The sequence below is a fragment of the Panicum virgatum genome, chromosome 2N, assembly GCF_016808335.1.
Source record: "Panicum virgatum strain AP13 chromosome 2N, P.virgatum_v5, whole genome shotgun sequence".
In the NCBI taxonomy this organism is placed as follows: domain Eukaryota; kingdom Viridiplantae; phylum Streptophyta; class Magnoliopsida; order Poales; family Poaceae; genus Panicum; species Panicum virgatum.
In genome coordinates, this window is record NC_053146.1 from 57,824,532 (window position 1) to 57,849,904 (window position 25,373).

At 48.5% G+C, this 25,373-nt stretch overlaps 1 protein-coding gene across 1 annotated transcript; it reads right to left on the bottom strand.

The window, feature by feature from the left end:
- Window positions 1–17,052: 17,052 nt before the first annotated feature.
- On the bottom strand, window positions 17,053–18,509 carry LOC120662811. The gene is made up of 3 exons (XM_039941880.1): window positions 17,841–18,509; window positions 17,324–17,717; window positions 17,053–17,090 (listed from the first exon to the last, which is right to left on the bottom strand). Exons 1-3 carry the CDS (start codon window positions 18,507–18,509, stop codon window positions 17,053–17,055), a joined length of 1,101 nt encoding a protein of 366 aa, XP_039797814.1.
- Between the last annotated feature and the right edge of the window lie 6,864 nt (window positions 18,510–25,373).

Sequence of the window (25,373 nt, forward strand, 5' to 3'; positions counted from 1 at the left end):
TCTCTTGTTCATCCATGGCCGATTCAGTTGCTAGGTTTGATCTCAACGTTCGTCTCGAGGAGCCTGAAGATGACGATAGCGTGGATGAAGTTCATCTCGACGAGCCTCCGTTGGAGAATGAAAGCGGTAAGGCATCTGTTATTAGTTTCCTTTTGCAAACAGACTTGCATTTGACGACGCCGTAGTACTTTCTATAAAGCATTCGTTTTGTTTCACATAGGCTTTGATTTGAACCTGCCACAAGTAGAACATGCTGTTGAGGCTCCCGTTGAAGGTGACAACGACAACGACGTCCACATCGATGACGAGCCACAAGATAACCATGGCGGTAATGCATCACTTAGCGACCAAGGTCCACGTTATTTGCAGTTTTTTTGTTCAGTTCTCATCACTTACGGCCGGCACCGTATCATTGTTTTTTTTACAGTCGATTTGAACATACCGCTTGATGAATTTGGTGCCGTGGATTTCTCTTATATAGGGAACGATGCTGGTAAGGTTTTTAGTGATGATGTTTATCTTTGAAAAGAACTTGCTGTTGCTAGCTAAGAATAGAACTTGCTGTTGCTAGCTAAGAATAGAACTTGCTGTTGCTATGAACACTAAGCATTTTTTTTAACAGAACCTGTTGAACAGCCCCATCGAAGGAAAGAGATGACAGAACACCTCCGCAAACAAGTTTACCAATCTTTGTTGGCTAGAAGCAACAATGGTAAACTAGGCAAGAAGGACACTACCATTGTCGCCGAGCAATTTGGGCTTCATATTCGGGCAGTTCAGAGGTTATGGAAAAGAGGTACAACACAACTAGCAAACTCCATTCTGGTTGTTGTTTCAGGTCTAAAGAAGGGTAGAGTAGGCCGCAAGCAAATCCCTGTTGACTTAGATGCATTGAGAAAAATTCCTCTAAAGCAAAGAATGACAATAGATGATGTGTGCAAGGCACTAAATTTGAACAAATGGCAGATTCAAAGGTATTTGAAAAAAGGTTACCTTAGGCGCCACTCTAGTAGCATCAAACCCTATCTCACTGAAGCAAACAAGAGGGCTAGGTTACAGTGGTGTGTTGACATGGTTAACAAGGAGTTGCTTGATGATCCAAAGTTTAAGGAGTTGTATGACTTTGTTTTTATTGATGAGAAATGGTTTTACCTACATCAAAAAAATGAAAGATATTATTTGCTACCCGAAGAAGATTTACCCCATCGGACTTGTAAGAATAAAAACTACATCCCTAGACTCATGTTCTTGTGTGTTTGCGCTCGACCAAGGTTTACGGATGAGGTTTGCACTTTTGATGGTAGGATTGGATGTTTCCCACTTGTTCATTATGAACCGGCTATGAGAGGTAATGAGAGGACCGGCCGTGTTCGTGGAGACATGGTTATGAAACCCATTACATCGATCACAAGAGATGTGATTAGGGATTTCATGATCAACCAAGTGTTGCCGGCCATTAGATCCAAATGGCCAAGAGAAGATGTGGGTAGACCAATCTTCATCCAACAAGACAATGCACCCTCTCATTTGAAAGTGGATGATCCGGAATTTTGTGCGGCCGCTAAGCTAGGAGGATTTGATATTCGCCTAATTTGTCAACCACCAAACTCTCTGGATTTCAACATTCTTGACTTGGGTTTCTTTCGAGCAATACAAGCAATTCAATATAAGAAGGATGCAAAATCTGTAGAGGCTCTAGTTCCAACCGTCAAAGAGGTAATTTGCAATTCATGGAAGCAATTCAAATTGGTCACACATGTTTCAATGTTTTTTTTGAACAACAAATTTTCTCATTCATTCATTTGTTGCACAATTGTTTTGTAGGCTTTTATGGAGTACTCGGCACACCTAGCAAACCGGATGTTTCTAACACTACAAGGTGTCTTCATGGAAGCAATGAAAGTCAAAGGTTGCAACAAGTTTCAGATTCCTCACATGAAAAAAGAAACTCTAGAAAGAGAAGATCGGCTTCCATCTTGTATCCCTTGTGATCCATCAGTGCTTCATGAAGCCGAGGCTAGTCTTGCCGAGGAGTACTCATTCTTGCTGCATGAAACAATTTGATTGATGCTTGTTAGCTTTTGTAGTAGAGATGTCATCCTTTCTTGTTGCCGATTGTTGCATGGACTGAATTTGTAATGATGCATGAATTAAATTATCTTACCGATGCTTCCTCTGTCGGTAGCCAGCCAGGATATTGCTCGTTGAAACGTTCACAGTACTCCATCTTGATGCGGCCGAGCATGACGCCGATGGCGATGTCCGCATGGACGAGACCACAACTAGGGCATGGATAGAACCGCGAGTGTGCACGGTTCCATGCTTCGCGATCCTCATGAACGAGACCACAGCGACCGCATACAAACGCCCCCGGCGGCAAGGAATCTGGCACCACCTCCATGGAATCCAGCACCACGTCCATGGAGTCCGGCGGGAGCACCAGCAACTCCGGCGTGATGCCCTCGTCCGGCGCCTGCGAGTCCAGCGCCACGCCGTCTGCGGCGACCTCCTGTGAATCCAGCACCACCTCCATGGAGTCTGGCGGGAGCTCTAGCAACTCCGGCGTGATGCCCTCGTCCGGCTCCTGCGAGTCTAGCGCCACGCCATCCGCGGCGACCTCCTGCGAATCTGGCACCATACCGTCCGCGGCGAGCACCACGATGACCTCGTCTGGCTCTTGTGAATCCTGCGCGACAGAGAGCAGCGGGTCGGAGTCGTCCACAGACAGCAGCGGGTCAACGACGTCCTCCGCGGCGACCTCCTCCGACTCCGGCCCGATGTCCTACGCGGCGAGCGCCTCCGACTCCGGCCCGACGCCATCCGCGGCGACCAGCACCCGAGCGCCGCCGGTCTCCATAGTGATGAAACGAAGTAGTAGTACTCCGCGTGAAGGAGATGAAGTAGTCCGCGTGCGCGTGATCTCTTTAGTCGAGGAGTCCGCGATTAATGACGAGGAGACGCAAACGGGCGGCCATGCGAACGGGCGGGTGGCGTGCGTGCCTGGCTAGGGGCAATCCCGTCCAAAGTTTAACTCGGCCTCCACAACGTCAATTTTTGACGCAACTAGCCTGGCCTCCAGGACGTCGTCTAATTAGGATACGGAGGGAGTATAATGGCTAGAATAAGATTCCTTTTTCTAAACAAACTTTATATTTCATGACATATATGAAAACAATTGCATAGGTCAAAGGGATGACTGAACTATAATTAAACAGGTGCAACCTAGCAGTATACGATATATTATTCAGTGTTGTGCGCGCATGCACCACACACAGAGACATAGTTTTTCTTTGACTAATGGAACACACACAAAATAATGTTTTCTCTACATTGTCCAACATGCATGGAGGCCATCGGCTCTTACAGTGGGGATTGACGCAACGAGAAGCTAGCCGACCCTAGCTATTGCGGCAGCGCAGTCGGCGACTCGGTAGGTGGGTGGGGAACGGCTGCGGCGCTCACGCTGTGTAGAAACGTTGAGTATAAGGCCGGATGGAGTCGATCGACGACGGCTCAAGGGGGAATGAATGAGGAGTTGGAAACCAGAGACGGGCTAGGTTTTGCCTGCTGGGATGGGGATTTGGCCATTTGGGGCAAGCCGGAGGAGCGCGATGGATGAAAGAGAAGGCGCGCGAAGGGCCCGAGCTAGGGTTCCTCCACTGCGGCGCCTTCCGACCGTTTTGCTCGGGTCTGCTACCCGAGTTGTGGGGGCATTTTTGGAAAATGAGGCCTGGAGGCCTGGACAGCATGTCCCAAGTGAACGCGGTCTTTATATTATATGTCATGACATATATGAAAACAATTGCACAGGCCAAAGGGATGGGAGTGGACTATAATTGAACAGGTACATCCTAGCAGTATAATGCTTGGCTGGAATACATATATATATACAAATACGATACACTCATCGTTCCGCGCGCACGCATGTACACATACAGAGACAGTTTTTCTGTGACTAACAGTGGAACACACACAAAATGTTTTCTCTACATGGCATATATGAAATGTTCTCTCTCACACACGCGCGGGGAAAACAAATAAAGTTTTCTCTAAATCATGGAACACACACATATCCACACAAAATTTTGTATAGATTATGGAACACACACACATAAAATAATTTTCTCTAAATCATGGAACACACACGTAAGGATTTCTTTCCGATCTTGGATTTTCCTGTAAATTTGATATTTGATCAGAATACGACCAAAATAAAAATTAGATGGAAACCTTACGCCTTTATAAATAGGGTATAGATGTTCGCGCTGAATCCAAAGTATGGCAACGATCGAAACACACACATACCTGTCAGACTAGCAGTTTGGTGTTGTGTTTTTTTTTCTGAACAGAAAGAATCACCGTTCCTTTCTGAAGACGTTCAGATATTCTCAGTTGCAGCAAAGGAGGTCTCCACAAAGGCTAAATTGCAACGCTAGCCGTAAACCCTTGTGAGAATGCACGGGCTAGTTTATTCTTTACAAGCACAGTGATTATATGAACATGCACAAATAAATTAAATGGTATACATAGATTGATCAGTGTTAGATAGTAGTGGAACATGAAATAATGTAAATAACACATTGTAAAAAATATCAATATATATAATGGCTAGAATAAGGTTCCTTTTTTCTAAACAAACTTTATATTTCATGACATATATGAAAACAATTGCATAGGCCAAAGGGATGAGTGAACTATAATTAAACAGGTGCATCCAAGCAGTATAGTGCTTGGCTAGAATACATACAGATACGATATATTATTCAGTGTTGTGCGCGCATGCACTACACACAGAGACATAATTTTTCTTTGACTAATGGAACACACACAAAGTAATGTTTTCTCTACATCGTCCAACATGGAGGCCATCGGCTCTTATAGTGGGGACTGGCGCAGCGGGAAGCTAGCCGACCCTAGCTGCTGCGGCAGCGCAGGCGGCGACTGGGTAGGTGGGTGCGGCGCTTACGCTGTGTAGAAATGTTGAGTATAAAGCCGGATAGATGGAGTCGATCGACAACGGCTGGAGGGGGAATGAGGAGTTGGAAACCAGAGACTGGCTAGGGTTTGCCTGCTGGGATGGGGATTCGGTCATTTGGAGCAAGCCAGAGGAGCGCGACGGCTGAAAGAAATGGCGCGCGAGAGGGGCCGACCTAGGGTTCCTCCGCTGCGGCGCCTGCCTTCCGACCGTTTTGCTCCAGTCTGCTACCTGGAGTTGTGGAGGCTTTTTTTTTTTGAAAATGGGCCCTGGAGGCCTGGAGCGTGTACCTAGGAGTGAGTGAGCGTTGTCTTTGTCCATTTTCATTTTTCCTTAGGCCAATGGGCCTGCCCTTGGGTCGTTAATTTTTTTGTTCCTTTATTAAGGGCCATAACAGATAAGTGGTCGAATTATGTGGTCCGCCTAGTGTACAATGGCGACGGCCGGCATGTATATGTATATATGTGACTAATTAACAGTGGAACACACTCAAAATGTTTTTTCTACATAATTGCACGATGGGAGTAAACAAACTTTATATTCATGACATATATGAAATGGTCTCTCTCTCACACACGGCAGGGAAAACAAATAAAGTTTTCTCTAAATCATGGAACACACACCTATACACACAAAATTTTGTATAGATTATGGAACACACACATAAAATAATTTTCTCTAAATCATGGAACACACAGGTAAGGATTTTCTCTAAATCATGGAACATATATACATGCGCGCGCCCACAAAGTTATTTTCTCTAAATCATGAAATACAGGCACAAAAGGTTTTCTCTAAACTCACGGCTAAAAGTTAGACGTGCCGTGGTGGCACTTGAGGTTAGTTTCAAGACAGCAAGCTTGTCACAAAGACTATTAAGATGCAAATTTCTGTGCTGCCGTCAACGTAAGTATGAAACATCATAATTCCAGCACCTTTCGAACAACTGCTGATGACACCATGTTTCGCGAGTTATTAGGCGGTCCTTATAGAAGTCCAGGAAAACACCATCCAAATAAATTTCCACCAACTGGGCTGCCCAGAATTAAAATATAATGAACAATATCAAATAATTACAGACATTTAGTGGACATATATATACTATACTGTATTAGAATGGCACTGCCAAAAAAATTAATAATAGCTGGTGAAGGTTTACATATTCTAGCAAAAAAACATCAATAATAGGAAAAGTAACAGCTGCACGCGTGTGTTTGATGAGGACATCCCTTCCAACGACACAACCATGCCTACTATGCAGCAAGGACTAATGACAAGAGCCCATGCACAAGAGCTAAATTATCAGGTAAACTCGTTTCTCACTGTCCATAAACCTTCATCTAAGAATTGGATGCTACTAAATCATTGTGATGATTTTATTGTTATTAGGAATGATGGAGAGGAAGCTAATGGGTCAACCAAACAGTTTGGATATCAAGATTACACAACAAGGAAGCACAAGATCGGACACCAAGTTCAGATTTCAAGTTCGTACAGCCAGGCAACATCAAATTGATTTGGCAATATTTCTCGACTCCGGATGTTGTTTGAGGCATATGAGTACCCATTAGAAAGATCTTGAAGTCCACTTTCAAATGGATCCAACCCCACTACAAAATTCCACCAGAGATGTTCTCTATCGACCAGAAGACATTCAGACCTTTAGTCTTGGGCTAACAGTCTTGTAACTTGTTTGGCCCACTAGGGACCCATATTGTGTTAGAGTTTCCACCTCCGACCCCCACACCTCTTGGCTGTCTCCTATCAATAAATAGAGGCTCCAGCCGCCAGGAGGAAGGGTGGGTTTTATTTAGATGCAAGTTTAGCTACTGCTACTTGCTAGTGAATGCGTGTGTTAGCTACAGCCAACGTCGATTCCACCCTTGAAATTGAAGTTGCCCCTCCTCGCATCGAAGGATTGGGATCATCCCCTATATTAGTTTGTGTGTGTGTGTGTGTGTGTGTGTGTGTGTGTGTGTGTGTGTGTGTGTGTGTGTGTGTGTGTGTGTGTGTGTGTGTGTGCAGTTTGTGCTGTGTGTGTGTGTTATATAAGCTACAGAAGGGTGAAGGGAAACACAATTAGACACCTGCAGCATTTATTAGAGCAAATCTAACAGCTCATGTATATAGATTTGGGTAGCTAAATTTAGAGAAAGGGGAGAAAAAACATCTTCCAAAAGACTCTTCATCCCCCTCTTCTCACTATCATCGTCGCTATCTCTCCCCTCCCCCTCGCTTTCTTCTCCGAGCAGCGCTGGCTCGCAATCTCCTCGTTCGCGCGCGCTCCTCCAACTTCCCGCGCCAAATCCCCCCTCGCGCGCGAGAGCTCTCCTACTTGCTGCGGCAAATCTCCGGCTCCCACGCCAAATCCCCTCATCCATTCGCCCCTTGGCGCCAATCGAGCTTGCTCGCGCCCTCGCTGCCCCTTGGCGCCGCCATCGCCCCCTCGCGCCGGCGGAGTGCCCTGCCGCCGCCATGTTCCGGCCACCGCACCCTGGTGGAGTTGTGCCGCCGTGCCCTGGCGCAGTTGCGCCGGCGCACCGCTCCCGCCCCCTCGGGACGGCACAGAGGAGGCTCGCTGGTGTTGTTGCACCGCCGCCGGCCATCTCAACGCCGCTTGACAATACCGCCTTCCCTTCCTTCCCTCCGTCCCTGTCTCAACTCGCACCAGGGCGATCTGCAGGCTCATCGCCAGAGGATCTGGAGGCTCATCACCAGATGCCTGAATATCTGGTCAATGCTGAGCACATCGATATGAATGATGGTTGCAATGGTGAGATTCCTGCATCCTTGGATTGTTGACTGCTAGGCTCTATTGCAATCTGATTTCACTAGCCATAGCTCCGTAGAAGTTGTTTCCTCACATTTTAATTACTTGTTGTCTTTCATTTAGCTTCTTGCACATGTTTGTAACTCTATGGACTTCCCTTACTTTTAATGCATAAGCAGAGCACCTGCTAATTTCCCTCATCGATCTGATTTCACTAGTACTTTTATTGATTATAAGAGCTGACTGCCTGCACCCTTGGATTTTTTTTATTAAGGCCCTATTAAGTAGCTTATAATCTGTCAAGTAACTGAGCATACGATGAACTGATCAGCAAGAACAATGATGGTTCTCTATTCTCAGAAGAACAAACTGACCATTTTAAGTTGCTCATCAGCATGTGTCTTGTGCTACTTTTTACAGTGCATTCATATTGCTCTTTTGATTATACAGTATGGCATTCCCTGTTCCATATTTGCAACAGGAATGGTCATGAACTTTTATAGTTATTTTATTTTGTTCCATATTAAGAAGTACTTTGATGTTGTTAATCCATAATTTTGCCCAGCATGATATAATTCATCAGAGTACCAACTGGCCTGAAGCTGAGTGTGGGTTTCCTTGCTCTTGATTTTTTTTTTTTGTAATTTTGAATGAAAGCATCAAGTTCAGGTGCAGCATCATGGGAAACTGTCACCCTTTCTCCCATGTCTTCGTAGGTACATACAAATTGGCCCTTATCGTCGAAGTTGTAATTGTAGTTATCTCGCTCATCTTCAACAATCATGTTATGCATTATAATGCAAGCCATCATAATATTATGGAGCGTCTCTTCATCCCACAAACGAGCCGGGCCACGAACAATAGCAAAGTGAGATTGTAGAACTCCAAATGCCCTTTCAACATCCTTTCGACAAGCTTCTTGTGCCTTTGCAAAGTATTTTTTCTTATTACCTTGTGGCTCTGAAATGATCTTCACAAAAGTTGCCCACGACGGATATATCCCATCTGCTAGATAATAATCCATCGTATATTCATGACCATTGATCTTGAAATTAACCTATGGACCTTCCCCCTCAGCAAGTCTTGCAAATATATTCGATCTTTGAAGCACATTAATATCATTGTGCGACCCTGGCATGCCAAAAAATGCACGCCATATCCATAGATCTTCAGATGCAACTGCTTCCAGTATAATTGTAGGCTCCTATTTATAGCCCCTGTACATGACGTGCCATGCAGTCGGACAGTTTTTCCAGCTCCAATGCATACAATCTATGGATCCAAGTATACTAGGAAATCCTCTGCTCGCTCCAATAGCAAGTGACCTAGCGGTATCCTGTGCGTTTGGCCTCCTCATGTACTCTAGTCCAAATACCTCAACAACAGCTACTACAAACTTTCTCAAAGCTTCTAAAGTAGTGCTCTCACCAATACGAAAATACTTGTCCAAAGCATCGGCCGGTACTCCATAAGCTAACATACGAAAAGCCGCAACAACCTTCTGCAAACAAGATAGTCCTAGCACACCAGCTGCATTCCTCTTCTGCAAGAAATAGTCGTCAGCATGTTCCTCGACAGCATTCATTATGCGAAGAAATACAGGCCGCCTCATCCGAAACCTATGTCACGACACAATTAAAAAAATTAGCAATACTATAATAGACATTGCTATGACAACTAGATAAAATTTATATAAAACATGCGAACCTTCGTCTTAAAGTCTTTGCTTTGAACGTAGGATTATCTGAGAAATAGTCTTTGTATAGAAGACCATGGTATAATAGTCTTTCACGATCCAGTTAGGGCTGGACGAAAAACTCGTAACTCGCTAGCTCGCTCGACTCGCTCGTTAATGGCTCGGCTCGAGCTCGACTCGTTTTATAATGAGCCAGCTCGTTTTATAACAAGCCAGCTCGTTTTATAACGAGCCAGCTCGAGCTGGCTCGCGAGCCGCTCGCGAGCCATAACGAGCCAGTTAATTATGAAGCCAGCAAATTTAAATGGGTGCATTGTTAAAGACAAAAAATTCTAATGACTCATATTTGAAGAAAATGAGTGCTGCAATGTTAAACAAATTTGATAAATATTTGGAAGAGAAGAACAATGTCATGGTTATTGCTACAATCCTTGACCCTAAGTTCAAAATGATATATATTCAGTTCTATTTTAGTCAGCTTTATGACTCCTCAAGGTATGAACAAGAGGTTGCTTATATAAAAAATGAGTTAGAATAGTTGTATAAGAAGCAAGAATTGGAACAATACTGGAAAATGGGTAAGAAGAGCAGCATAAGAAGCAAGAATTGGAACGAGCCAAACGAGCTATAACGAGCCAAACGAGCCATACTCTGTGATGATGTGTGTTCATATTGTCTCTCTACATTGGCTCGCGAGCCAAACGAGCTAGCTCGAGCTCGCTAACGAGCCGAGCCGAGCTAGCCTGCTGGCTCGTTAGTATAACGAGCCGAGCCGAGCCAATATGTTAACGAGCCGAGCTATAACGAGCCGAGCCATAACGAGCCGAGCTGGCTTGATATCCAGCCCTAGATCCAGTACATCATGTCCCTCAACTGATCCAATTCGACCCGGATTATTTACCGAATCCTCAATGATCTTTTGCGCAACCCAAAAAATAAATCATCCTCATCATCCGAAGATGAGAGATCAACTACTTCATTCATCACAAACTGATTGAATTCATCATCGGACTCCATCTACAGGACCCTCAGGCCCTTCTTCCTGAACCCTGTTGTCCCGACAAAATCCATCATCTATCTGTTCAAAAGAATTGAGAGGCATGGTGTAGCATAGATGGTGAGATCGTTAGCTGCTTTACCTGACACAATCAGCGCCACACACAAGCACACAGCGGGTTCAGAGGCGCCAGGACCTCCCACGTGCCAGCAGGTCCAAAGAAGCAGCCTAGCTCCCACGGGTAGGAGCTGGCGGCGTCCAGCGAAGCAAGCGCCGTCGAGCGGCAGCCAGGTCGAGCGGCGCCGGCACAGGCGGAGTCCAGGTCGCCAGACGATGCGGCGCGGCGGCGTTCGAGCGCCGCGAGGATGCGATCGATGGGGGAAAAAAAGGATACGAACCGACGTGACCCCACTTTTGAATATGGAGAGTCAAAAATAGCTAGTCTTTTGGTTTACTCCATCTTTAAAGAAGCTTTCTACTTTTACAAAGTTCTCTTTCCACTCTATGTTTGGCTAAGATATACATGAGCTGTTGAGTTGCTCTTATATGTTCACCTTAGAATTTACAACGTTAAATCCATTTTAGTCACCAGAAGCAAAGGGATATTAATTTATTCAGCGACGCTTATTTCTAGTTTATTTCTGCCAAGATCTACACATGAGATAATTTAGCGAGAAGTTTATGGTAGTTGTGAAAAATGAGAACCGTCCATCAGGGAGATCTAATGGTTGAAAAATAAGTGATATACCTGTAAAAAATATAGTAGAAAGTACCAAATACATAGGATTAGTACCAAATATATAGTAGAAATTTACTTTTTAAAATTTGATAAAATGGAATATTAGTATATTATTTATAGATTCCATTATAACTGCTCGCTCGCACGTAAAGCCGCAGCGGAACACCATACCCGGCGGCGCAGCGAGCTCCACCGCCGGCAAAACATAGGTGAGGGGGAAATGTTTGCTCGGCCATCGGTGTGGAATCGATGCCCGCGCTATTGGGTAATGTTCAAAGGGCCCAATGCGCTGCCGGATTGTCCTCCATGTCTTATAGGGTGTGCATGGGCAGACGGGACTTCATCCGTTCATCGGCAAGGTCGTCACCTGTCACACCCGTGCCCGCCAGCGAGTCGGCGACGTGAGATCGAGCAGAATGGATCGGATACGAGGAAGCTTGGAGAGGAGGAAGATCCTCCTGATCCCGTCGCTGTTCACTTTCAGATAACAAAATAGAATACGTCTTTGTCTTACAGAAACTTGGCTTATAACCCGGTAACTCACTGCCTCTCAGGCCCCACGCTCGCCACACACAGGTGAACACGCACGCACTAAAACACAATTATGCTGGCGCCAACTGTAGTCGGTCATGCCTTCTCACCCTCCACCGTGACATATCCCCCCGCTGGAGAACTTGCTTGTCCCCAAGCAAGGCTTGCTGGAAAACGACTCTGAACAACATAGAAATCTTCCCAGGTAGAAGACGACTACGGTAGATGAGTCTATTTCACCAGAACTTGAGCAATAGCACGGTTGCCTTTCTTGACCAGGCGACGATCAAGGACAGCTTCAGGAATGATATCATTAGCGCTAAGATCTGCAAGAAGAGGTAAGTCAGAGTATACCGGTGTGTAATCAGGGGTGAATGGCTTCAGTTGGGAGATGTGAAACACTGGGTGGACCAAACTTCCTTCAGGCAAAGCCAAACGGTATGCAGTTGGCCCAATTCTGTCGAGGGCCGTGTAGGGACCAAAATACTTGAATGCAAGTTTAGGGAATTGCCGATTCACCACAGAAGGCTGAGCATAGAGTTGTAGCTTGAGAAGAACCTGGTCCCCAATCTGAAACTGACGATCTACCCTATTTTTGTCAGCCTGGGTCTTCATCCGATTCTGAGCAGCAGCCAAATGATCCTTGAGAGCAGCCAAATGCAGTTGTCGCTCTGTTGCCAGTGCAGCTACAAGAGTACTTGTTGTTGCTGGAAATTGGGATAAAGCTTCTACACTTGGTTCATACCCATACAAGGCCATGAATGGAGAACATTTCAGAGAGGAGTGGAAAGAGGAGTTGTACCAGAGTTCTGCAAGAGCCAACCATGAGTTCCACTGTTTAGGAGAATCGTAGACTGCACAACGAAGATACATTTCCAAATACTGATTGACACGTTCGGTTTGCCCGTTGGTCTGAGGATGGTAGGCAGTGCTGAGCTGGAGTTTGATATCATATAATTTGAACAATTCCTTCTAGAATGCACTAACAAAGATCATGTCTCGGTCAGTAATGATGGATTTGGGTAAACCATGGAGCTTGACAATGTTGTCCAAGACAAGCCGAGCAATGTGAGCAGTAGTGAAAGGGTGTTTGAGGGGAAGAAAGTGAGCATACTTAGTGAAACGGTCAACCACGACCAAAATGGCATTAAAACCATTAGAAGTTGGCAGTCCTTCTACGAAATCCATTGAAATCTGTTGCCAGGCTCCTTCTGGAATGGGTAGTGGAGCAAGAAGACCAGAGGGCAAAGCATTGACATGCTTGGCATGCTGACAGATAGAACACTGCTTCACAAAGCTGTCAACATCTTGTTTCATGCCTTTCCAAGAAAATAAGTGCTTGAGTTTGTGGTATGTAGCATTAGTACCAGAGTGACCTCCAATAGCTGAAGAGTGCAGAGTAGCAATTAACCTGGTCTGCAGGGCTGAATTGTCCCCAATCCACACCTTTCCATTGTGCCTTATGATGTTCTGATGCAATGCAAAACCATCATCATCAGGAGAGTGTAGTGCCAGCTTAGTGAGAAGGTCCTGAGCCTTTGGGTCAGTGGCATAAGAGTTGACCACTTCCTGAACTCAGGCAGGCTGAAGGGAGGCCATAGCCTATAATGCCATGAGATGCCCCACTCGAGACAAAGAGTCAGCCACTACATTTTCCATGCCCTGCCTATAGACAATCTTGAATTTCAGTCCCATTAGCCTAGTCATTGCTTTCCTCCGCATCTCTGAATGGAGATTCTGTTCTGATAAGTAAGAGAGAGAATTGTGATCTATTTTAATAACAAACTCTTACTGTTGCAAATAGGATCTCCATCTTTCAACTGCCATGATGAGAGCTAAAAATTACTTCTCATAGATGGATAGAGCTCTATGCACAGGTCCCTATGCTTTACTAAGAAATGCAATTGGCTGGCCTTGCTGCAATAAAACTGCTCCAATGCCATTATCACAAGCATCAGTTTCCACAGTGAAAGGAAGAGTAAAATTAGGTAAAGCCAGCACAGGAGTAGTACTCATGGCCATTTTTAGATTACCAAAAGCCTATTGGGCTGTGGTGGACCACTGAAACATCTTCTTTCTTAACAATTGAGTTAATGGATAAGTTATTGTAGAGAATTAGGGAAACACCACACACCCTAGGAAGGGGGGTGACCTTTCATTATATAGGCCGTATAGGCTTGGGTTACAAGAAACACAATACAAGCACAAATACAACTCTATATATCTAACACCCGCCCGCAGTCGCAGGGGAAGCCTGTCGGACTCCAAGACTGGACCTAAAATCAGTAAACAACTGTACAGGAAGACCCTTAGTCATAATGTCAGCAAACTGATGTGAAGATGGCACATGAAGAACACGAACTTGTCCCAAAGCCACCTTCTCGCGGACGAAGTGAATGTCAATCTCGATGTGCTTCGTTCGTCGATGATGGACAGGATTGGCTGTCATATAAACAGCACTGACATTGTCGCAGTAGACGAGCGTAGCCTTCGAGAGGGAAATGTGAAGCTCCTGAAGCAGCTGACGCAACCAGCAACACTCAGCCACAGCATGGGCCACAGCCCTGTACTCAGCCTCAGCACTAGAACGGGACACTGTAGCTTGTCGCTTGGATGACCACGAAACCAAAGTGTCGCCAAGAAAAACACAGTATCCTGAAGTAGATCGCCTGGAGTCAGGACAGCCAGCCCAGTCTGCATCTGTGTAGGCTGTAAGTGTATCGATCGGTCCAGCACCGATATGAAGACCAGAAGTCAGCGTGCCCTTCACGTATCGTAGGATACGTTTCATGAGCGCCATATGAGGCTCGCGAGGATCATGCATAAAGAGACAGACTTGCTGAACAGCATATGCAAGATCAGGACGAGTGAGAGTAAGGTACTGTAAAGCCCCCGCCAAACTCCTGTACTCAGAGGGATCAGCAACTGGTGTTCCATCTGAAGCTGAAAGGTTCGCCTTGGTGTCAACTGGCGTCGTCGTAGAGTGACACTCACTCATACCAGCACGCTGAAGGAGATCCAAGGCATACTGACGCTGTGATAGAAACAAACCATCTGAAGAACGAGTAACTGATATACCCAGGAAGTGATGAAGAGCCCCAAGATCAGTCATAGCAAACTCAGTGTGAAGACGACCAATAATGTCATGAAGCAGACCAGTAGACGAGGCAGTCAGCACAATATCGTCCACATATAGTAACAAATAAGCAATGTGGGCGCCATCCTTGTAGATGAATAAGGATGTGTCAGAGACCGAGGCGACAAATCCAAGCTGTTTAATGTATGTAGCAAACCGTTGGTACCAAGCACGGGGGGCCTGCTTCAGGCCATAAAGCGACTTTTGTAGAAGGCAAACATGATCAGGAAGGGCTGGATCAACAAAACCTGGAGGCTGCTGGCAATAAACTGTCTCATTAAGATGACCATGGAGAAAAGCATTCTTGACATCCAGTTGATGAATAGGCCAGTGGCGAGAGGCTGCAATACTCAAAACTGTCCGGATGGTACCTGGTTTAACAACCGGACTGAATGTCTCATCATAATCAATGCCATGCTGCTGAGAGAATCCCCGAACAACCCAACGAGCTTTGTGACGAGCAAGGGAACCATCAGAATGATACTTATGCTTGAAAATCCACTTTCCTGTCACAACATTAGCACCAGGGGGCCGAGGAACAAGACGCCAAGTACCATTGTCAATTAGGGCCTGAAACTCATTTGCCATAGCTGCTCGCCAACTGGGATCAGCAAGCGCACTGCGATAATTGCTCGGAATAGGAGAAGCAACGACATGATCAGCAGACAAGTTCCGATAATTGACAGGCTGTATGGTACCAGACTGAAGACGTGTCAGCCGTCGGAGAGTAGGTGGTGGTGAAGAGCCGCGCATCGGCTGAGGAGGAGGCGTAGGCGGCTGAAGTCTAGCAGCTGTAGCACCATATCGTCGAACGGGGAGGGGACCGTTGACGGGACGACGACTGTAGACAGTGCCGAAACGACCAGCCCGAGCAGCAGGCCCTGCAGCAGGCGTAGGTGCAGCAGCAGGCCCTGCAACAGGCGCAGGTGCAGCAGGTGCTGCAGCAGGTGCTGCAGCAGGCCCTGTAGGCACTGGTGGAGCTGCAGGGACGCCAACAGGAAGACGCCCGCCCATAGTCGAAGCAGATCCTGACGGGGGCACGAGACCACGCCCGCCGGGACTAGTAGCAGGGAGCGGCTGCTCAACATACATGGAGGACGGAGCTGCCGCTGGAGCTGAGGGCGGCTGCTCAACATCCATGGAGGATGGAGCTACCGCTGGAGGTGTAGAACTCAAACGCGTCGAACCTGTCGCATGGTTAGTAGGACAATGCACAATATCCGAAACATCATCGAGGAGGAAATCCAGAGAGGACTGAGGCAAAGGAGGATCCCGAGCAAAGGGAAAGGAAAATTCATCAAATACGACATGGCGTGAGATGATGACGCGCCTAGTAGAGAGATCAAGGCAGCGATACCCTTTGTGAGAAGATGGATACCCCACAAAAACGCATGCAGTCGAGCGAGGAGCTAGCTTGTGTGGGGAAGTAGCCTGCAGGTTTGGGTAGCAAAGACACCCGAAGACGCGTAAATGATCGTAGGAGGGAGGCGTACGATGAAGGCGCGTATACGGGACTTCACCACCAACGGATGATGAAGGACGGCGATTTAGCAAATATGTGGCTACTGCAAGGGCCTCAGCCCAGTAGGGGGCGGCATGGATGCGTGAATGAGCAGTGTGCGCACGGAATTATTAAGAGTACGAAGGACACGCTCGGCCTTGCCGTTCTGGGGTGAGGTGTAAGGGCAAGAGAGTCGAAACAAGATCCCATGAGCTGCTAGGTGAGTTATGGTGGTCTTGTTGACAAACTCAGTTCCATTATCAGCCTGAAAGCATTTAACAGGAAGGCCAAACTGTGTACGAGCATAGGCAATGAAATCTACTAAGTGACCGTGCACATCAGACTTTCGATGGAGAGGGAAAGTCCAGCAAAAGTGGGAGAAATCATCCAACAAAACCAAATAATACGAGTAGCCTGATATGCTAGGAATGGGAGACATCCAAACATCACAATGAACTATCTCAAAAGGAGAAACAGTGTGTGAAGTAGAAGTAGCAAAAGGAAGACGAGCATGCTTGCCAAGCTGACAGGCGTGACAAAGCGTGCTGTCTGATTTATTACAAGCTATAGAATGACTGTTTCTAAGTCTAACAATGGCTGAAGACCCCGGGTGACCAAGACGCTGATGCCATAGCGACGACGATGCAGCAAGGAGGGCTTGGGCGGTGCTAGGAGTAGCTGCGGATATGGTGTATAGGTCGCCATCGCTATTGCAGCGAAGAATCACGCGCCGCGTGCTGAGGTCCTTCACAGAAAAACCAAAGGCATCAAATTCTATCGAGCAGCTATTGTCACGGGTGAATTGACGAACAGACAGGAGGTTGCGAACGATAGAAGGAACAATGAGAACATTATTAAGGGCAAAATTTGATGCAGCGGTGGCTAGGACAGAATGACCTCTAGACGTTACGGGAATATGTGAACCATTGCCTACTGAAATAGAAACATGCGAAGCAGGTGAACGAGAGAGAAGTATACCATCCGAGGAGTGCATGTGGGTGGAGGCGCCTGAGTCCATCACCCATGGGGAGGAGCCCTGCAGCTGCATCTGCTGTAGCGCCGCAATGAGACCCGCCTGGTCCCATGTCTGTGTGGGCTGCTGGTACTGCTGCTGCTGGGGTGGGGTGGAGAACTGCAGGGGGGCGAACGCGGTGTAGGCTTGCTGAGGAGCAGGTCCCAGCACGCCCTGACCGCGCCAGGAGCCGCCACCACCAACGGAGGACCAGCCCTGACCGCCGGGAGTGCCCCACGGAGAGAAGCAGACCCACGGGCTGGTGGGAGTAGGCCCGCGGGGCTGCTGCTGCTGGTACTGCTGCTGCAGGGCGCCACCACTTCCATTGCCGCCCTTCTTCCTGCGCCGGCGCTGCTGCTGCTGCGGCAGCTGAAGATGCTGCTGCTGCGGTTGCTGCTGCTGCGGCGGTGCAGTAGACGAGGATGGACGGCAGGAAGACTCGCAGCCTTTGGTGGCGGCGACCAGCGCTGTGGAGGACAGCACCTTCGCCTCATTGGCCATGCGCAGCTCCTTGAGTGCGAACTGATTAAGGGCTTCATCAAAGGTGATGTCCTTGGTGCCGGCGACGATGTCCTTGGTGTTGCTGAATTTGGGGTGAATACCCCGCAGCAAATTCAGCACCAAGGTGGGCTCGGCGACGGGATGACCAACTTCACGCAGGGCGTCGGCAGCTAGCTTCATCTTCTTGCCAAAATCCATGACGGAAAGATCACCCTGAGTCATGGAGTGGAAGTCCTCGCTCAGGAAGATGGCGCGGGGAGCCTTGTTGGCCTGAAACTTGTTGGAGATGGCAACCCAGAGCTCCCGCGCCGTCTGATTTTCAGCCATGGTGAAGTCAAGAACATCTTGAGAGACGGAGCCGTAAAGCCACGTGCGAATGCAGCAGTCAATCTGCTCCCAAGCGGGATCAGTGCGGCGAGGGGGAACGGAGCCGTCGATGTGATGAAGAAGCCCGAACTTGCCGCACATCGCCTTGAAGAAGGCCGACCACTTCCCGTAGTTGGCGCTGTGCAGTTCCAGTTCAAGGGGAACATGGGACTTGACAGAGATCGTGGCGTAGGGGTGGAGGAAGAGGGCGCCTGCTGATGTATCTGTGGCAGCAGGCATGGTGGGGGCGCCGGACGACGCTGAAGTGGCGGAGGAGGTCGACATGATTGCAGATGCAATCTGAGGAACCTGCGGCTGAAGAGATCAGGCTGCAGGGAGGAGCCACACGCAAGGTAGGCGGCGGCTGGTGTTGTGGAGCAGCGCTCTAGGGTAGGGCGCAGGGGGAGGAGGGGTGGCGCCGGCAGGGGGGTCCCTGATCGGCGGCTAGGGCAGGGAGAGGAGGTGTGGCGCCAACTGGGGAAGTCCCTGGTTGGCGGCTAGGGCAGCGGAAGGAGGGTGCACGGCAGGGGAGAGGGGCCCCGGACTCGTGATACCATGTAGAGAATTAGGGAAACACCACACACCCTAGGAAGGGGGGGTGACCTTTCATTATATAGGCCGTATAGGCTTGGGTTACAAGAAACACAATACAAGCACAAATACAACTCTATATATCTAACAGTTATAATGCCATAATTTTTCACAAACCTCCTATAATAGCCCGTGAGACCCAGGAATGCTCTCGATTTTGTCACTATTGTTGGGATTGGCCAATTCAACATGGCTTCAGTTTTGGTGGCATCAGTAGAAACTCTAGTTGTAGAAATAATATGCCCCAGGTACTCTAGCTGTTCTTGGGCAAAAGAACACCTGCTGGACTTCAGAAATATCTGATGATCCCTCAGTTTCTGCTGTATTAGCTTGAGATGTGTTAAATGGAGCTCCAAAGTAGGACTATATATCAGGATGTCATCTAAGAAGACAAGGACAAACTGACGCAACAATGGACCCAAGATGTCATTCATCAAGCATTGAAAGGTGGCAGAGGTGTTGGTAAGGCCAAAAGGCATGACCCTAAACTGAAAATGCCCATGGTGAGTCTTAAAAGTTGTTTTGTGTTCATCTTGGACAGTCATCCTTACTTGGTGATACCTAGACCTCATGTCCAGCTTGGTGAAATATTTTGCACCAGCCAATTCTTCTAAAATTTCCTCAACAACAGGCATTGGAAATCTGTTCTTGATAGTGATAGAGTTAAGCTTCATGTAATCAACACAAAATTTCCAAGAGCCATCCTTCTTTTGGACTAACAACACTAGAGATGCAAATGGACTTGTACTCTGGGAAATTAATCCAGCCTGCAGCAACTCTTTAACTTGTCTTTCTATCTCATTCTTGTGTAGTGGAGAGTACCTATAGGGTCCGGAATTGACAGGACTGGCACCATGCAAAAGAGGAATATGGTGATCATGGATCTTGTGGGGAGGTAGTGTTTTGGGATCCTGGAACACATCATGATACTAACTGAGAATGTCCTAAACCTGGGTAGGGTGTTTTGGAGGAGTAGAAGAGGGTGTATCCACCAATGCTAAAGCCCAAAGTGCATTTCCTTTGACCCATTTGGCCAATGTAGGCATAGAAACTTGCTGAAGCTTGGGTTGTTGAGTTGTATGACCATGCAGTGTCACTTTGATGCCCTTGTCCTCAAATTCTAGGGTCTTGGTGTCCCAGTGACAGGTCATGGGACTGTGAGCACTCAACCAGTCATACCCCAATATAGCATCATAGACTTCCATATCCAATACTTTCATGTCTGTAGTGAGAGTATGGCCATTTAACCACCATTCCAATTGTGGCACCAGCTTATCAGTGATAAGTGTCTCCCCACTAGCCAGTTTGACCTGCTGTGCTGGAGCTGGGACAGGGATAATACCAACATCCTGAAGAAAAGCAGAACTGACAAAGCTGTGTAGCCGCCACTGTCTATTAAAATCAGCATGACCTTGTTGCCTACTAATGCTGAAACCTTCATAGCTTGGCCATGATCAGTACCAGATAGAGCATTAAGGGAAAGTTGGCAAAAATCCTGAGTCAACTGATCTTCCAAATCCAATTGGGCCAGAACATGTTCTGAAAGTTCCACATCCAGAGGGTTCAGAGAAAGAGCATTCACTTGGGCTTTGGGTCGCTTTGGGCAGATTGCTGCATGGGCAGGATCATACTTGTCATTACACCAATAGCATAGGTCATTTGCTTTGCAATAATCTCGTCTCTCTCTCTCTCTCCTCTCTCTCTCTCTCTCTCTCTCTCTCTCTCTCTCTCTCCCTCCCCAAAGGGTGTTAGTTGGTGTAGTCTGTTTAGCAGTAGAGGTAGACTGAGATTTGGAACTCAGAGAAGACTTCTGAAACTTATCTTTGCCTCTGTCCACCACTCTTTCCTGCAGCTTGGCCAACATAATACGCGATGTAAAGTGGTAGGAACCTGTGTCTGCACTGCCACTCTGATATCGTATTTCAAACCATTGATGAACTGGGAGATGAAAAAGACAGGATCATAGCCGCTGTTATGCATGCTGATCTGATAATACAATTCCTCAAACTGAGTCACATATTCATCCACTGAACCCCGTTGCTTGAGAAGGAGCAAGTCGTCCATAGCTTCTCTGTACTCATACTAACCAAATTGTTCTTCCACTGCATCTGCAAACTGATCCCAAATAGCCTGTGGATGATTCTTCTTAAACACTTGGAGCCATTTTGCTGCATTCTTATCGAAATGCAGAGCAGCAGCAGTGACCCACATAGACTCTTCAATGTTGGAGATGCGAAAGTAATCAACACACTTGTCGCGCCAGATCTTCAAATTTTCCCCAGTGAACAATGGAAACTGCATCTTCGGCAAGACAAAACGAGGGAGCTAACCAGCATCTCTGACGGGACGAGGAGCTTCTGTGCGAGGACATCGATGAGACGATTCACCCATGTGCACGGGATGCGCTGGGCAATGAGGAATTCCGCCACGAGAGTGCACAGATTGGTCATCTACTTCACTATCAGACATCATGTCGAGCATTAAGCGGGCGACTGCTTGACCTGTGGCATCTACTTGTTGGGCAAGAATTTGCTGCTCTTTACCGTAGCGATCCACAGCCCCACAGGTATGATCCAAATAATCCTTAAGCTCTTGCTGAGTAGATCCAATTGAACTGACTCGCGCGAATAACAGATCCAAACTCGAGCGAATCTGCTCCCAGTGGTCATCGTCACGGCGGCTCTACTCTGCCATGGCGTCGAGGAGCAACGCCGTTTGCACGGAAGGTTTCGGCGGTTTCGGCGGCGCCGTGGTTGACAACTCCAAATCGACCCCCAACTATAGACCTAAGCGGCGCGAATCGAACAGTATGAGGGCGATGGCATCGGAATAGCTAACCGACGCTATGCGGTGGCCGCCGTCGACTGAATGCGGTGGGCGGGGCGAGGATGTCGCAATCGGAGTGACAAACGACGGAGCAAATCGAGGACGCCGATGAAGCGATCCTGACAGGGGGAAGGAGTCGGATCGGAAGGAAGCACTCACTGATCAGGGAAGAAGAGGAGAAGAACTCGGAGAACAGAGGTGACATCCGGATGCAGCAACGCCCTGGAGAGAAGCAGGAACCCGCGATGAAGCCGTCCACCCAAACGCCAAGGAACACCGTCTCTAATACCACTAGTCGGCGACGTGAGATCGAGTAGAATGGATCGGATACGAGGAAGCTTGGGGAGGAGGAAGATCCTCCTGATCCCGTCGCTGTTCACTTTCAGATAACAAAACAGAATACGTCTTTGTCTTACAGAAACTTGGCTTATAAGCCGGTAACTCACTGGCTGTCAGGCCCCACACTCGCCACACGCAGGTGGACACGCACGCACTAAAACACAACTATGCTTCCGCCAACTGTAGTCGGTCACGCCTTGTCACCCTCCACCGTGACACCTTCTGCGATGTGGCACGCCCACAGTACCTTCTCCGAGCTCAGCACCCAACTGGTCCCTCTATCGTCGAGATGCTGCACGGATCCATTTTTCTTCGTAAGACATTATTAGTGTGCACTAAAATTTGCATGAAATTTATACATACATGACACCACAAGGGATTAAGTATTATATTATATTGTTGGGCATTGTGAAATAATACTCGGTTCTTGGTACAAATTGAGTCGAATTTAGTATATTATTGGGTCAGCGTGGGGGCTCCGGTGGCGTAGCGACGGGGCCGGACGTGATAGATCGATGGGCCTGTGAACCGAACAGAAAGAATGGGACAGCTATGGGATCAAATAGTTACGGTGCGGAAATAGGAGCAATTACAACACTGCCCTTACTTACACACTTATTTAATTTTACTAATTGTGTTTCTCAGATCAACGGTAATCAATATATAATCAGAAACAGAAGTACCTGGAATTAACCGCTTGTTACCTTCCAACCACTGTAAAACGGCTCTTACCATGTGTATGCAGTATTACTAGTCTATAGTTATGTTTCAAAAATCTTCTTCATCCTCAGAGATAGACAGCCATATGAAAACTTGCCTAGAAAAAATGATGCCTATGCTCTTAAGAAGGCAAAAATATGTTGCGTCTCACCTACACAATTGAATTGTGTACCACGAATGTACTAAATAATTTAGCAAAAACAAAAGAATAAACGCAATAATGAATGGCTGACAAAACATTATTTGAGCATCAATCCCTTTTACAGCTCATGGATATGACAGAGATTGCACAATTTAACGACTTTCATCGTTCATAAAAGATTAAAAGCCCAAACCATTTGGTTTAAAGTCTAAAATAAAATATATGGGAGAAAACAATGCTGATGCAAACGGTTTGCAGTCAGCCACAGAGCTATGAACTAAACAAAAACAGCACGCATTATACCGATAAGAATAAACTGTTGCGGTGGGTCATTGTGATCATCATCGTCAGGACTCAGGACCCTCCTTCCTTGGCCACCGACTCCTTGGGCAGAGGCGCATACAGCCAGCACCTGAGGCTCGGCTCCGAGGCAGTGGCTGGTTTGGCAAGAGCTGCCTGCCTCTCTTTCTCCTTGAGAGCTTTGAAAACCATCTTGTAAAACGTGCCCTTCTTGCGCGGTGGCCCGTTCGCGGCTACCGCAGTCGCTGAGCATTTTTCGCTTGCTTCAGGTTCTGGAGCAGGAGAGCCTTCCATGTCCAGGACTCCATTCTTCGGCTCGTCACCACTGTCTCCCCTCCACTGTGCAAAAGCTGATGCTGCCGTCCAGGCCACCTCAGGCTTCTGCCGGCCACCTGCTTCCTTCACGCCTCTTTCTTCGACGCCACCGGCCGGTGGCGGCAGCTCCTGTCCTGGAGCCACAACAGCAAGCGCAACTAGGTCTTCAGATTCATGGTTCACTTGCACAGACATGTCTGTGCCACCACCACCATGCTTGGGTTCACTGGGGGTTCTTGGAACATCCCCAATCTCCGGTGAAGCTTCCGGCACCGGCAGGTCACACCCGTCAGGTACGATGGCAAGCGCATATTGATCGTCCCACGCATCTTCAGCTTCAGATTCAGATTCAGATTCATCTCTGGTGTTGGCTTCCGATTCCGATACTGCATTCGAGCACCTACCTCCCCAGGCCCGCAGCTTGAGCTTCTTCCAGCGGTGGCCCTCAGACGAAGCCGCGGCGGACTCCTTCCTCTTGCCGGAGGCGACCTGTAAAGGCGCCTCCTCGCGGCGGCGACCGTCTTCCTCCGCCTGTGCTTCCCCCTCGTGGCCGGTGAGGTCGGCAATGCCTACGATCCCCACCTCCGTCCCGTCACCGTGCAGCTCGGCCTGGAGCACGGAAGGCGCGAGTGCCGGGCCAGTGGTCATCTTCAATGAGCTAGGGGCTCCGATCCCGGCGCCCTCGAACCCATGCTGCTCGTCCTCCCTGGCCACCTCGCGGTGCTCGTCGCGCCCGCCGGCAAAGGCCTGGAGGCGCGCCTCGGCCTCGGTGGCCCTGCGCTGCCACTCGCGGATCTCGGCCTGCAGCTGCGCCTCCGTCGCGGCGACGAGGCGGTGGATCTGGGCCTCCGCCTCGGCGGCGCCGCGCTCGCGCGCCGCGATCTCGTCCCGCAGGCGGGCCGCGGCCTCCTCGGCCGCGCTGACCCGGGCCTCGGCCTCGGCGAGCCTGCGCTCGCGCGCGGCGAGCACGAGCGCCACGTCCACGAAGTCGGATGCGCGGCGGTTCCGGCGGATGAGGTGGCCCACGAGGTCCGCGGCCGGCATGCCCGCGAGCCGGCGGGAGCCGGGGACGTCGTCCGGAGCCGGAGCGGCGGCGCGGGCTGGGGCTCCACCGCCGCCGCCGCGGGCGCGCGTGCCGCGGCCGCGGGATCCGTAGTAGGCCATGCTCACGCGCCGACGCCGCTCGCTCGGCGAGGGGACGGGACCCTAGCTACGTGTATACATGTAGCCGGGGCAGCGCTCTCCAGCTAGCGCGGCCGGGCGGACGGATCGACGGATGGCTCTGGTCTGGGAACCTGGCTGCGCGCAGGGCCTGTTTGGTGGCGGTGGGCGGCGGCTGCGGCCTGCGGGGAGTGCGAAATGGAGGCGCGGCGCGGCACGACCGCACGAGGCTTGCGGCTGCAGTGACGTCAGGAGTGAACTGAAGTCAAGGTCAGTCTTGCTAGGGGCGTGACCGGTGGGGCCCGCAGGATGACCTGCGTTTGGCAACCGTTTTCCCTGTCTGGTCTCTGGCTGCACGGCGTGACCGACTGAGCTGGCCCGGCCAGGTATTCCGTCCGTGCTTCCTCGTGGAGACCACCTGTTTTCCTTTTTTTTTCACACATGTTTTCACAAAACAGGAGATCCGAACAACCCCAACGGTCGGGACTATGCCTAGTTCAGATAATAATTTTTTAAAAAAATTGAAGATACTAAATTTCTCTTCCAGTTTTCCATGGATCATTATATTGTCGTCATCGTGTTTGAAATAGCTTTGCTATAATCAGACAGATGTACCAAAAAGTTTCTATGCTGATGATGGACCTTTCCTTTTTCTTGAACAAAAAATCTTTAAGTTGGTAATCGTACATTCTGAATTTTGTTGATGTGCTCCATTGTGGAAGTTATAGACTCGCAGTTTGGATGAATTCATCTTT